The sequence below is a fragment of the Ranitomeya variabilis genome, chromosome 2, assembly GCF_051348905.1.
Source record: "Ranitomeya variabilis isolate aRanVar5 chromosome 2, aRanVar5.hap1, whole genome shotgun sequence".
Classification (NCBI taxonomy): Eukaryota; Metazoa; Chordata; class Amphibia; order Anura; family Dendrobatidae; genus Ranitomeya; species Ranitomeya variabilis.
This window is the reverse complement of record NC_135233.1, coordinates 599,821,662-599,835,879: the sequence shown is the minus strand read 5'-3', so window position 1 is coordinate 599,835,879 and position 14,218 is coordinate 599,821,662. Positions and strand designations below refer to the sequence as shown.

Genomic DNA, 14,218 nt, shown 5'->3' with positions numbered 1-14,218 from the left:
GTGTCCTGAATCCACGCACCCCAACGCGCGTTTCGGATTCCTTCCTTCGTCAGGGGGTCCAGCAGTAGTCTTACCAAATCCTTATATATATGCAGCGCACCCCTATCCCTTACCCCCTGGCTACGCCGGCGCATGCGCAGTCAGGAGGACCCGGAAGTCCGGGATCCCGCCCCACGTGACCGGACGTACAGGACTGCGTCCCGACATTGCCTAGGTCACCCGGCTCAGAATCCCAGGCCCCGGATCACTAACCGCGCATGCGCTCCACCAGGAGGAAGTATAGGAGGCCCCATACATGGATGCCGCAAGGACAGACTAGTGTATGTATCGGTGAATAAGAATGTAGATTACGATTACCGCTGCCTATGCAATCCTATACTAAAATAATCACTGGATATATGCATACTTATGTTTATATTTCTATTTCCTGCCATATTGTACACAGTTGATCACTAATTGATCACACTGACAAGGACATATTATAAATAAATAATTACAACATAATTAATATAAAAACAGATACAGTCAAAAGTCACTTTGAATTAATTAATTAGTTAATTAGCCAGGAAAGGTTACTCCAGGAAAAAAAATTATTTACTTTCTTAGTATATATGTATATGCATAAGTAACAGAAATATCACTACATAAATTCTTCATTATTTCTTTTATTCCTTCTAGTGTCCACATCGTCACCAGCTGCATCATCACACCACACCATCTCCGTCTGTCCGGAAATATCAGGTATGTATGGAACTAAAATGTTATAATATAATAGAAATAATTTTATTAGGTAAACCACGTTAAAAACAACAAATATAACAATCCATAAACTTAAAAGAATAAAACAGTATAAACGGAGGTTTAAAAACGTTATCGTCATAAAAGCTTAAAACTACACAATTGTAAAGAGGTTACAGCAATTTCTACATAAGATGGAAAAACTTTTCATTACAAGAAGGGGGCAAAGCTTATATTTTCATTTAGTCCCTTTGGTGAGACCGTATCTAAGGCCCATATCCACTTCGTCTCCATTTTGGCCAGTGGTATAGTCACTGGTCCACCACGTTCACCAGTCACTACCATATCGATACCACGTACTTTAAATCCCATAGGGTCACTATTATGACAGAGTTTAAAATGCTTGGGAATTGTTTTCAGGGATGAAATATCCTGCACCTCTTTGGCGGCTTCTATCCCAAGCACATGTTCCCTGACCCTTACCTTGAGCTGCCTGGTGGTCATGCCCACGTATATTAGGGAGCACGGGCATGTGGCATAATAAACCACTGCCTTCGTAGTGCAGGTTATGCCATGCTTAATTTGGAAGATTTTTGTACCATTAGATGTACCAAATGTGTGCTCCCTCACTATATTTGGGCACGCCACACATTTCCCACACGGGCGGCATCCCAAGGTTGGTCTATATCTATCCAAGAAGGAGGGAACAACCGAATTGTGCATATAGTGACTTTCCACTAAGTGGTCTCTGAGATTCCTAGATCTCCTATATGTTATGCTTGGCCTCTCACCTATATAGTTGGACAATACAGGATCCGTTTTTAGAATCCCCCAAAATTTATTAAGTTGAATTCTCACCATATCACTTTGTCCGTGATAGCGTGTTATGTATCTCACCACTTGATTACCCTTGTCTGGCTTGTTCCCATAAAGTGCCTGGTGCCTCGAGGTATTTTTTGCTCTATTATATCCTTTCTTTACTGATCTCTTACTATATCCCCTCTCGTAGAATCTCTTCTTAAGTACAGAGGCCTGTATTTCAAATTCATTATCCTCCGAGCAGATCCTCCGCAACCTCAGAAATTGGCCTATGGGAATAGAGTTTATCATATTGGGGGGATGTGATGATGTTGCATGCAACAACGAATTAACTGCTGTGGTTTTCCTAAAAACCTTTGTATGTAAGCAGTTATCCTCAGTCCTCTGTACATGAACATCCAAAAACTCCATCACATCCCGATCCCATTTGTAGGTAATCCTTAAATTACGGGAATTCTGATTTAGCCCTACCATAAATTTCTGGAGGGATTCAACCGAACCCTGCCAGATCAGGAATATGTCATCAATGAACCGCACCCACAATGGGATGCGGTCCATTGATGACCCAAGCTCAGACATAAATAGATCCCTCTCCCACAGCCCCAAGAACAGATTAGCATAAGTAGGCGCAAAAGCCGCGCCCATTGCTGTGCCTTGGAGCTGCAGGTAGAGGGACCCATTAAATAAAAAGAAGTTTTTTGTCAGTGAGAATTCTAATAGCTGTAAAGTAAATTGCCTCATTGTTTCAGGTAATTATTATTACTATTATTAGTATTAGAATTCTCACTGACAAAAAACTTCTTTTTATTTAATGGGTCCCTCTACCTGCAGCTCCAAGGCACAGCAATGGGCGCGGCTTTTGCGCCTACTTATGCTAATCTGTTCTTGGGGCTGTGGGAGAGGGATCTATTTATGTCTGAGCTTGGGTCATCAATGGACCGCATCCCATTGTGGGTGCGGTTCATTGATGACATATTCCTGATCTGGCAGGGTTCGGTTGAATTGTCCAACTATATAGGTGAGAGGCCAAGCATAACATATAGGAGATCTAGGAATCTCAGAGACCACTTAGTGGAAAGTCACTATATGCACAATTCGGTTGTTCCCTCCTTCTTGGATAGATATAGACCAACCTTGGGATGCCGCCCGTGTGGGAAATGTGTGGCGTGCCCAAATATAGTGAGGGAGCACACATTTGGTACATCTAATGGTACAAAAATCTTCCAAATTAAGCATGGCATAACCTGCACTACGAAGGCAGTGGTTTATTATGCCACATGCCCGTGCTCCCTAATATACGTGGGCATGACCACCAGGCAGCTCAAGGTAAGGGTCAGGGAACATGTGCTTGGGATAGAAGCCGCCAAAGAGGTGCAGGATATTTCATCCCTGAAAACAATTCCCAAGCATTTTAAACTCTGTCATAATAGTGACCCTATGGGATTTAAAGTACGTGGTATCGATATGGTAGTGACTGGTGAACGTGGTGGACCAGTGACTATACCACTGGCCAAAATGGAGACGAAGTGGATATGGGCCTTAGATACGGTCTCACCAAAGGGACTAAATGAAAATATAAGCTTTGCCCCCTTCTTGTAATGAAAAGTTTTTCCATCTTATGTAGAAATTGCTGTAACCTCTTTACAATTGTGTAGTTTTAAGCTTTTATGACGATAACGTTTTTAAACCTCCGTTTATACTGTTTTATTCTTTTAAGTTTATGGATTGTTATATTTGTTGTTTTTAACGTGGTTTACCTAATAAAATTATTTCTATTATATTATAACATTTTAGTTCCATACATACCTGATATTTCCGGACAGACGGAGATGGTGTGGTGTGATGATGCAGCTGGTGACGATGTGGACACTAGAAGGAATAAAAGAAATAATGAAGAATTTATGTAGTGATATTTCTGTTACTTATGCATATACATATATACTAAGAAAGTAAATAATTTTTTTTCCTGGAGTAACCTTTCCTGGCTAATTAACTAATTAATTAATTCAAAGTGACTTTTGACTGTATCTGTTTTTATATTAATTATGTTGTAATTATTTATTTATAATATGTCCTTGTCAGTGTGATCAATTAGTGATCAACTGTGTACAATATGGCAGGAAATAGAAATATAAACATAAGTATGCATATATCCAGTGATTATTTTAGTATAGGATTGCATAGGCAGCGGTAATCGTAATCTACATTCTTATTCACCGATACATACACTAGTCTGTCCTTGCGGCATCCATGTATGGGGCCTCCTATACTTCCTCCTGGTGGAGCGCATGCGCGGTTAGTGATCCGGGGCCTGGGATTCTGAGCCGGGTGACCTAGGCAACGTCGGGACGCAGTCCTGTACGTCCGGTCACGTGGGGCGGGATCCCGGACTTCCGGGTCCTCCTGACTGCGCATGCGCCGGCGTAGCCAGGGGGTAAGGGATAGGGGTGCGCTGCATATATATAAGGATTTGGTAAGACTACTGCTGGACCCCCTGACGAAGGAAGGAATCCGAAACGCGCGTTGGGGTGCGTGGATTCAGGACACGGCCATTTATCAGGTATTAACCTACAAATTTGATAGTCCTCCCAGGTTCGCTTTGCATATTATGCGATAGCGTTCCTTGTCTATTTTGCACATTTTGGCTGCTCTATATTGGCTCGCTTTGCACATTATGCGTTAGCGTTGTTTGCCTATTTTGCACATTTGGCTGCTTTGTATTGGCTGATTCTTGGCCATAACACTTTTTGCACTTTTTTGTATGCCACTTTTTAGCACTAAATTGTGTGTACTGGCACACTGTTACACCCTTTTGCCATTTGCAACTCCACTTTAAAATTTATTATAGGGTGTCCTTTGGGGTTTTTATATATGAATTTTTAGCACACTTTTTGCACTTTAATTTATTCCTTATATAGAAGCAGTGTGAAGTAGGGAGTATCAGCTTAATTGGCCGGCATAATATATGCTATCATCTTTTGTCCTGTATTTAAATATTGATTTTAAGTATTTTAATCTGTTATTGTCAGTAAATATTGAATAAAACATTATTTTTAAACATAGTCCCTTGTTCTGGTGCTCTCTGGTTATCCGTATACAGGTGTCTGGGCTTTTGTCTCCACTAGGTGGCGGTGGCCACTCATTTACACAGTATACCAAGTATTAGTCAAATATAGACACTGTGGTGAATATAGAAGATTGTATTCCCTGAATTTATGGTATAACTGTGTTCTAACTATAATACTGCTTCTATGTACAAGAATATAACTGCTATAATACTGCATCTATGTACAAGAATATATCTACTATAATACTATAATACTGCCCCGATGTACAAGAATATAACTACTATTATACTGTCCTTATGTACAAGAATATAACTACTATAATACTGCCCTTATGTACAAGAATATAACTACTATAATACTGCCCCTATGTACAAGTATATAACTACTATAATACTGCCCTTATGTACAAGAATATAGCTACTATAATACTGCTCCTATGTGCAAGAATTAATACTATAATACTGCTCCTATGTACAAGAATATAACTGCTATAATACTGCCCCTATGTACAAGAATATATCTACTATAATACTGCCCCTATGTACAAGAATATAACTAGTATAATACTGCCCTGATGTACAAGAATATAACTACTATAATACTGCCCCTATGTACAGGAATATAACTACTATAATACTGCTCCCTATGTACAAGAATATAACTACTATAATACTGCTCCTATGTACAAGAATATAACTACTATAATACTGCCCCTATGTGCAAGAATATTACTACTATAATACTGCCCCTATGTACAAGAATATAACTAGTATAATACTGCCTCATATGTACAAGAATATAACTACTATAATACTGCCCCTATGTACAGGAATATAACTACTATAATACTGCCCCTCTGTACAGGAATATAACTACTATAATACTGCTCGTATGTACAAGAATATAACTACTATAATACTGCCCCTATGTACAAGAATATAACTACTATAATACTGCTCCTATGTACAAGAATATTACTACTATAATACTGCCCCTATGTACAGGAATATAACTACCATAATACTGCTCCTACGTACAAGAATATAGCTACTATAATACTGCCCACTATATACAAGAACAAAACTAATGTGTGTGTTTGTGTGTGTGTGTGTGTGTGTGTGTGTGTGTGTGTGTGAAAACCACTAGCAACCATGATGTGTCCACTGCAATAAATGCTTCCTAAATACCAGAAAATGTGAATAACAAACATAATTTCTATATTCTTATACTTTCGCATAGAAACTAGCAGCTTCACATGTGAACAACCATTAAATCAATTATGTATTTTATTTCATGTGTTTAGACCTATGACATATATACAATTTCCTTAACAAAAATATAAAACTAGAACCATCTTTAGATTTTATACATGTAACGAGAATTAAATTAAGACGCTCACTGTAAATAGCTTATTATTTCGTTCCTGCATTTTCCTTTCGTGTTTCATATTTTTTAGTATGCCGCATACATTATAAACTAGTAAAAAAAATTGATTTTCATAGTTCTTTAAGTTAAAATTAATAAATATTAAAAAATAATAAACTAAAAACGTTAAAAGTGCAGAAGTCTCTATACGTGTTGAAACTATGTCCAGCTGAACTGACTCTGTTTCCTCGGCAGCACAACTTCCACATTTAAGTCTTTCTGTTCCTCCTCGGAGTCTACAAGTTGGTACCCTAGCATGTTCATAGCCCCTTTACAAACATCTTGTATCTTTTTCACTTTCTCGAATGGGAGGACGTTCCTCCAGGCCTGAGAAACGTTGAGAGCATTGCGAGATGTGATTGTGAAGGCTTCCTTTTTGTCTCCAGAACTTTGGCCATGAGTGATGTTGTAGATCCACTTCTTTACCTTGTCAGTAAGTTTCAAATTAGCAAATTTATACATCTCGGAGATCTCTCGTAAGGGGTCTTGAACCACATCCTCATACCTCACCAGCATGTATCGGTTCTTGAGGAAGCTGGGTGCTTTGTAGGCCGCTGTTTCGTACATCTGGACATGACTTCGACAGATTTCCTGGATCACTTCATATTTGTAGTCGTCTACGTTGGTCCCATTGGTGTTGAGGACAATTCCATTGTCTCTCAGGAAGCTTTTTCTTGACTGCTCCCGGGATTTGGCCACTGCTCTAGGATCCCGAACCAAATGAAGAATCTTCAAGCTTAAGGATGGGTCAGTAAGAAGGGGATACAAGACTTTCAAGTCAAAGAAGCGGACCTCTTTTATAACCACATGACTATACGTGTTGCAAGCTTGTTCAACGTTGTAAAAGGGATATTTTCCACATAGAGTCTTACAGCTAATCTCATTCGTGATCTCATCACGTGGAAAGGAATTGCAAGCCGGGACCGTACATAAGGCTCTGCTGACGGCCCACTGGAAGAGGAAAGAAACGTTCCTCACTTTTGGCATGTAGGAGTCAAAAACAGACATGTCGCACAGGAATACAGATCTTACTAGGTCCCTCACTGCCATGTGGAGAACCTTGGCACCATTCTGAAACATAGTCACCCACACATGCCAAGCAGGCTCCATCAAGTAGAAAACATCCGGGTGTTGACTGAACATCTGTCCAACAAAAGAAGACCCCGACCTCCAGGAGGAAACGATGAGGAGGTGGACTTTCTCCTTGCTATCTGTGTCTGAGAAGTGAATGTTCTGTCTTGAGTACAATACGAGCAGAAATACAGTTTGTGCCACCAGAAGTCCCGTAGCCACAGAGCCATTAATTCTTAACTTGACCATGATGTCCACGTTCTGAACCACTGGAGAAAGACAGAAGACAAAAATGTCTTAATTACCATCTATAGAGGTCTGAAGCATGAAGCAAACGGTCACTACCGACGGTGCCACACAAGGAAAAAGGTCAATCCTTATCTTAACGTAAGTCACAAATAAGCCTCTGAGGCGCCAAGACTAGGACATTGATGCCTTGTTCTCTACCAGACTGTGTGCCTGACCAATCTTTGGCATCAAGGAGACCGATGATGTCAAGGTGAGCTGATCAGTCGGACTCCTACATTTTCCTATTCTCTCCCAAGCAAAGTGCTCGGGTCGAGAAATGGCTTTTCACTGTACTTATACATCCGAGTTGGAAGGTAGACATAGTGCGGACACTTCTGACCCCCAAAAGACTGAAAAAGTGCTTGCCAAATTTCGTGAAACAGGTTCAGTGTTGGATTTGCCAAAATGTGGATGCAAGAAAACTGTCACTACTGAATAAACATCAGTGGCTGTCCTAGCTTCATTCAGCAAGAGCCCACAGCATAGCACTCACCGCATGTCACTGGAGAGTGACATCAGGCGAACATCCCTTTGGCGGATATTAGCTACTCACAAATGGCACCCTTACAAAATCCAGCTGCTGCAACATCTCAACTAGGATGACCCAGATCGGCGCGCTGAATTTGCAGAATGGGCAAAACTAAAATTGGAACAGGACCCTCAGCGTACACAATTGTCTATGCTGTGAAGATACGAGATGTGCAGCATCTGAAACAACGGATACTGGAAGCCTGTGCTAGCATTTCTTCTGCGGTGTTGCTATCAGTGTGTCAAGAGTGGGAGAAGAGGGTTGCATTGATAATCCAACACAATTGGCAGCACTTTGATCATATTTTATAAGTGGTCATAAACTTGTGAATAGCTTATGAAAGAATAAAGTTACTTGAAAACCAAGCACACCATTGTTTTTCTTGTGAAATTCTCAATAAGTTTGATGTGTCACATGACCCTCTTCCCATTGAAAAAATTAAAGTTGGATCCAAAATGGCCCACTTCAAAATGGCCGCCATGGTCACCACCCATCTTGAAAAGTTTCCCCCTCCCATATACTAATGTGCCACAAACAGGAAGTTGATATCACCAACCATTCCCATTTTATTTAGGTGTATCCATATAAATGGCCCACCCTGTACATTAAACCTATGCATTGCTACTTTTAATATTTTATTGCCTTTACACACTGCTACTACTATACTTCTGCAGCACCTCAGTGGTTGTCCTTGCACCACGATTCATTCCTCTGATGTACTGATAGGGATTTAAAAACATTATCCAGGCACATAACACTGATGTTGTATCTCTGACGCCCAGCACACGGCCCATCGATCAGCTGTGACCAGACAAAAATACCTTGACCGGAGGAAACGCAAAGTGCAGGTCCTTTCATGTGCTGGGTGTTGCAGAGCAACGTGTACTCAAATGAACAGCTGATCAGAGGGGGTTGCTGAGTGTCGGACCCCCACCGATCCAAAGGGTGCCCAAACTTTTACATGCAGATCCACTGATCACAAGATGGAAAATAGGCAGCGGTGAGATATTTCACAGTCGATCATCTATATCTCCGTTTTAGCAGATTGATAGACAAGTTTAACCCCTTAGGCCTCTTTCACACTTCAGTTGTTTGGCGTCAGTCTAAAACCGCCATTTTCCACAAATAGTGGATCCATCATTTTTTTTTGGCGGATCCGCTATTTTCCCATAGACTTGCATTAGCGACGGATTGTGGCGGATGGTCGTCCGTTCCATCCGCCATGCGACAGATCCGTCGAAATTTGGCGGACGTTGTCTAGACATTGACGGACATTGTAACGTTTTTTGTCTGCGCCTAATTGGCGGTCCGCGACAGATCCGTCGCGACCGCCATTTCATAGAATGGGCGCCTATGGGTGACGGATCCGTCGCGATCCGTCATTTGGCGGATCCGTCGCCCCAATCCGTTTTTATCAACTGAGCATGCTCCAAAAAGTAGATACTTTGCCCAGACAACCCCAAAACTATATAAACAGGACAGGTGGGCCTCATTCCTCAATGTGCCATCAAGAGAGAACACAGACCCTGCCAGCAAGAGAGACAGACCCTGCCAGCAAGAGACAAGACAGACCCTGCCAGCAAGAGAGACAGACCCTGCCAGGAAGAGAGACAGACCCTGCCAGCAAGAGAGAGACCCTGCCAGCAAGAGAGACAGACCCTGCCAGCAAGAGAGATCCTGCCAGAGACTGCTATGTGAGTACTGCCATCCAGCGTTTGTGTGTGTGCCTGCCTTGCATGTTTTTATTTTTCATACTGTGCTGGTATTTTGAATGACTGTGCTGTGACGTGTGTGTGTAAATGCCGTGTGATGTGTGTGCCCGACCGTCCGCCTTGCATGTTTTTATTTTTCATACTGTGCTGGTATTTTGAATGGCTGTGCTGTGACATGTGTGTGTATAAATGCCGTGTGATGTGTGTGCCCGACCGCCCGCCTTGCATGTTTTTATTTTTCATACTGTGCTGGTATTTTGAATGGCTGTGCTGTGACATGTTTGTGGTGTGTATAAATGCCATGTGATGTGTGTCCTGCATTTTTGTTATTTTTCATACATTAACATACTGTACTGGTATTTAAAATAAAGAGCAGTGTAGCTCCTACTTTCCAAAAAAAAAAAAAAAAAAATGTAATAAAAATTACACAAAACTGTCCGTAGTATGATTTCAAGATAAATTTAACCCCTTAACGACCGCCGATACGCCTTTTAAGGGTACTTAAACCACAGCGCCGTTAATTAACGGCGCTGTGGAAAAAGTGAATAGCGCCCCCCAGAGTCGGATTTTCTCTGGGGTCTCGGTTGCCGAGGGTAGCCGAGACCCCACAGAACATGATTCGGGGGTTTTTTACCGACCCCCGAGTTGCGATCGCCGGTAATTAACCGTTTACCGGCGGTCGCAACAAAAAAAAAAAAAACGCGATGTGCCGTTTAATTTCTCTGTCCTCCGATGTGATCGCACATCGGAGGACAGAGAAATAGGGTCCCCGATGGCCCCCAATAGCCCCCCGATACTTACCTACCTCCCCCGGTGCTCCTCGTGGGTCCCCATGGGCGCCGCCATCTTTTTTCCGGGAAAAAATGGCGGGCGCACGCGCAGTGCGCCCGCCGCCCGGCACCCGGATGTTCTTTGGGGTCTCGGCTGCCGGGGGTAGCCGAGACCCCAAAGAACATGATCGGGGTCGGTTTGCACCGACCCCTGTTTTGCGATCGCCGGTAATTAACAGTTTACCGGCGACCGCAAAAAAAAAAAAAAAAAAGCGATCTGTATTTCTCTGTCCTCTGATGTGATCACACATCAGAGGACAGAGAAATAGGGGGATTCGGGGACCCTAACATACTCACCCGGTGTCCCTGGGTCCTCTTCTGTCTTCTCCTGCCAGCCGGCTTTTTCCTTATGGCGGGCGCATGCGCAGTGCGCCCGCCATCTGCTGCCATCTGCCGGCCGGCAGGAGAAGACGAGTTGGGGCTAAAATTAGGGTTAGGGTTAGGGTTAGGGTTAGGGTTAGAGTTAGGGTTAGAGTTAGGGTTAGAGTTAGGGTTAGAGTTAGGGTTAGAGTTAGGGTTAGAGTTAGGGTTAGAGTTAGGGTTAGGGTTAGAGTTAGGGTTAGAGTTAGGGTTAGAGTTAGGGTTAGAGTTAGGGTTAGGGCTAGAGTTAGGGTTAGGGCTAGGGTTGGGGCTAAATTTAGGGTTAGGGTTAGGGCTAGGGTTAGGGTTAGGCTACTTTCACACTAGCGTTTTTTGGCCTCCGTCGCAATGCGTCGGAGAAAAAACGCATCCTGCAAAAGTGCTTGCAGGATGCGTTTTTTCTCCATTGGCTTGCATTAGCGACGCATTGCGACGGATTGCCACATGTCGCATCCGTCGTGCGACGGATGCGTCGTGCTTTGGCGGACCGTCGGCACAAAAAAAGCTACATGTAACTTTTTTGTGCGACGTGTCCGCCATTTCCGACCGCGCATGCGCGGCCGGAACTCCGCCCCCGCCTCCCCTCACAATGGGGCAGCGGATGCGTTGAAAAAACAGCATCCGCTGCACCCGTTGTGTGGCGATTACAACGCTAGCGTCGGTACGTCGGCCCGGCACACTGCGATGGGCCGAGTACGACGCTAGTGTGAAAGTAGCCTTAGGCTTCTATCACACTTGCGTCGGTACGGGGCGGTCGCAATGCGTCGGCCCGACATACCGACGCACGTTGTGAAAATTGTGCACAACGTGGGCAGCGGATGCAGTTTTTCAACGCATCCGCTGCCCAGTCTATGTCCTGGGGAGGAGGGGGCAGAGTTACGGCCACGCATGCACGGAAATGGCGGACGCGACGTACAAAAAAAAGGTTACATTGAACTTTTTTTGTGACGACGGGGCTAAAGTTATGGTTAGGGTTGGGGCTAAAGTTAGGGTTAGGGTTGGGGCTAAAGTTAGGGTTAGAGTTGGGATTAGGGTTTGGATTAGGGTTGAGATTAGGGTTACGTTTGGGATTAGGGTTAGAGGTGTGTTGGATTTAGGGTTTTGATTAGGGTTATGGTTAGGGTTGAGATTAGGGCTGTTTTGGGGTTAGGGTTGTGATTATCGTTAGGGTTGTGATTAGGATTATGGATCGGGTTAAGATTAGGGTTAGGGGTGTGTTGGAATAAGGGTTGGAGTTAAAATTTGGGGGTTTCCACTGTTTAGGTACATCAGGGGGGTCTCCAAACACGACAGCCAATTTTGCGCTAAAAAAGTCAAATGGTGCTCCCTCCCTTCTGAGCTCTGCCGTGCGCCCAAACAGTGGTTTACCCCCACATATGGGGCATCAGCGTACTCGGGATAAATTGGACAACAACTTTTGGGGTCCAATTTCTCCTGTTACCCTTGTGAAAATAAAAACTTGGGGGCTAAAAATCTTTTTTGTGGGAAAAAAAAATATTTTTTAATTTTCACTACTATGCATTATAAACTTCTGTGAAGCACTTGGGCATTCAAAGTTCTCACCACATATCTAGATAAGTTCCTTAGGGGGTCTAGTTTCCAAAATTTGGTCACTTGTGGGGGGTTTCTACTGTTTAGGTACATCAGGGGCTCTGCAAACGCAACATAACACCCACAGACAATTCTATCAAAGTCTGAATTCCAAAATGGCGCTCCTTCTCTTCCGAGCTCTGCCGTGCGCCCAAACAGTGGTTTACCCCCACATATTGGGTACCAGCATACTCAGGACAAATTGGACAACAACTTTTGGGGTCCAATTTCTCTTGTTACCCTTGTGAAAATAAAAATTTGGGGGCTAAAAAAATCTTTTGTGGGAAAAAAAAATATTTTTTATTTTCACTACTATGCATTATAAACTTCTGTGAAGCACTTGGGCATTCAAAGTTCTCACCACATATCTAGATAAGTTCCTTGGAGGGTCTATTTTCCAAAATGGGGTCACTTGTTGGGAGTTTCTACTGTTTAGGTACATTAGGGGTCTGCAAACGCAACATAACGCCCGCAGACAATTCTATCAAAGTCTGCATTCCAAAATGGCGCTCCTTCCCTTCCGAGCTCTGCCGTGCGCCCAAGCAGTGGTTTACCCCCACATATGGGGTACCAGCATACTCAGGACAAATTGGACAACAACTTTTGGGGTCCAATTTCTCTTGTTACCCTTGTGAAAATAAAAACTTGGGGGCTAAAAATCTTTATTGTTAAAAAAAATATATTTTTTATTTTCACGACTCTGCATTATAAACTTCTGTGATGCACTTGGGCATTCAAAGTTCTCACTACACATCTAGATAAGTTCCATGGGGGGTCTAGTTTCCAAAATGGGGTCACTTTTGGGGGGTTTCTACTGTTTAGGCACATCAGGGGCTCTCCAAACGCGACATGGCGTCCGATCTCCATTCCAGTCAATTTTGCATTGAAAAGTCAAATTGCGCTCCTTTGCTTCCGAGCTCAGCCATGCACCCAAACAGTGGTTTACCCCCACATACGGGGTGTCGGCGTACTCAAGACAAATTGTACAACAACGTCTGGTGTCCATTTTCTCCTGTTACCCTTGGTAAAATAAAAATTTGGAGGCAAAAAGATCATTTTTGTAGAAAAAATGTGATTTTTTTATTTTCACGGCTCTACGTTATAAACTTCTGTGAAGCACCTGGGGGTTTAAAGTGCTCACCACACATCTAGATAAGTTCCTTAAGGGGTCTAGTTTCCAAAATGGTGTCATTTGTGGGGGGTCTCCACTGTTTAGGCACATCAGCGGCTCTCCAAACGTGACATGGCGTCCGATCTCAATTCCAGCCAATTCTGCATTGAAAAAGTCAAACGGTGCTCCTTCACTTCCAAGCTCTGCGGTGCGCCCAAACAGTGGTTTACCCCCACATATGGGGTATTGACGTACTCAGGAGAAATTGCACAACAACTTTTGTGGTCTAATTTCTCCTGTTACCCTTGTGAAAATAAGAATTTGTGGGCGAAAACATCATTTTTGTGAAAACAAATGCGATTTTTTATTTTCACGGCTCTACGTTATAAACTTCTGTGAAGCACTTGGGGGTTCAAAGTGCTCACCACACATCTAGATAAGTTCCTTAAGGGGTCTAGTTTCCAAAATGGTATCACTTGTGGGGGGTTTCCACTGTTTAGGCACATTAGGGGCTCCCGAAACGCGACATGGCGTCTGATCTCAATTCCAGCCAATTCTGCATTGAAACAGTCAAACGGTGCTCCTTCACTTCCAAGCTCTGCGGTGCGCCCAAACAGTGGTTTACCTCCACATATGGGGTATCGGCATACTCAGGAAAAATTGCACAACAAAATTTG

General features: G+C 43.1%; 1 protein-coding gene and 1 long non-coding RNA gene across 3 annotated transcripts in view; one reads left to right on the top strand and one right to left on the bottom strand.

Annotated features, from left to right (window-relative positions):
* LOC143807253 (uncharacterized) overlaps window positions 1-14,218 on the top strand; it is a 165,794-nt gene that overhangs the window by 150,235 nt on the left and 1,341 nt on the right. The window lies entirely within an intron of this gene.
* The window catches only part of LOC143807251 (carbohydrate sulfotransferase 6-like), a 40,820-nt gene continuing 32,497 nt past the window's right edge, over window positions 5,896-14,218 (bottom strand). For both annotated transcript variants that reach the window (XM_077288599.1, XM_077288598.1), the window contains exon 2: window positions 5,896-7,390. In XM_077288599.1, the coding sequence (XP_077144714.1) occupies window positions 6,210-7,370 (1,161 nt within the window). In that variant the 5' untranslated portion in view covers window positions 7,371-7,390 and the 3' untranslated portion in view covers window positions 5,896-6,209. The remainder of the gene's footprint in view (window positions 7,391-14,218) is intronic.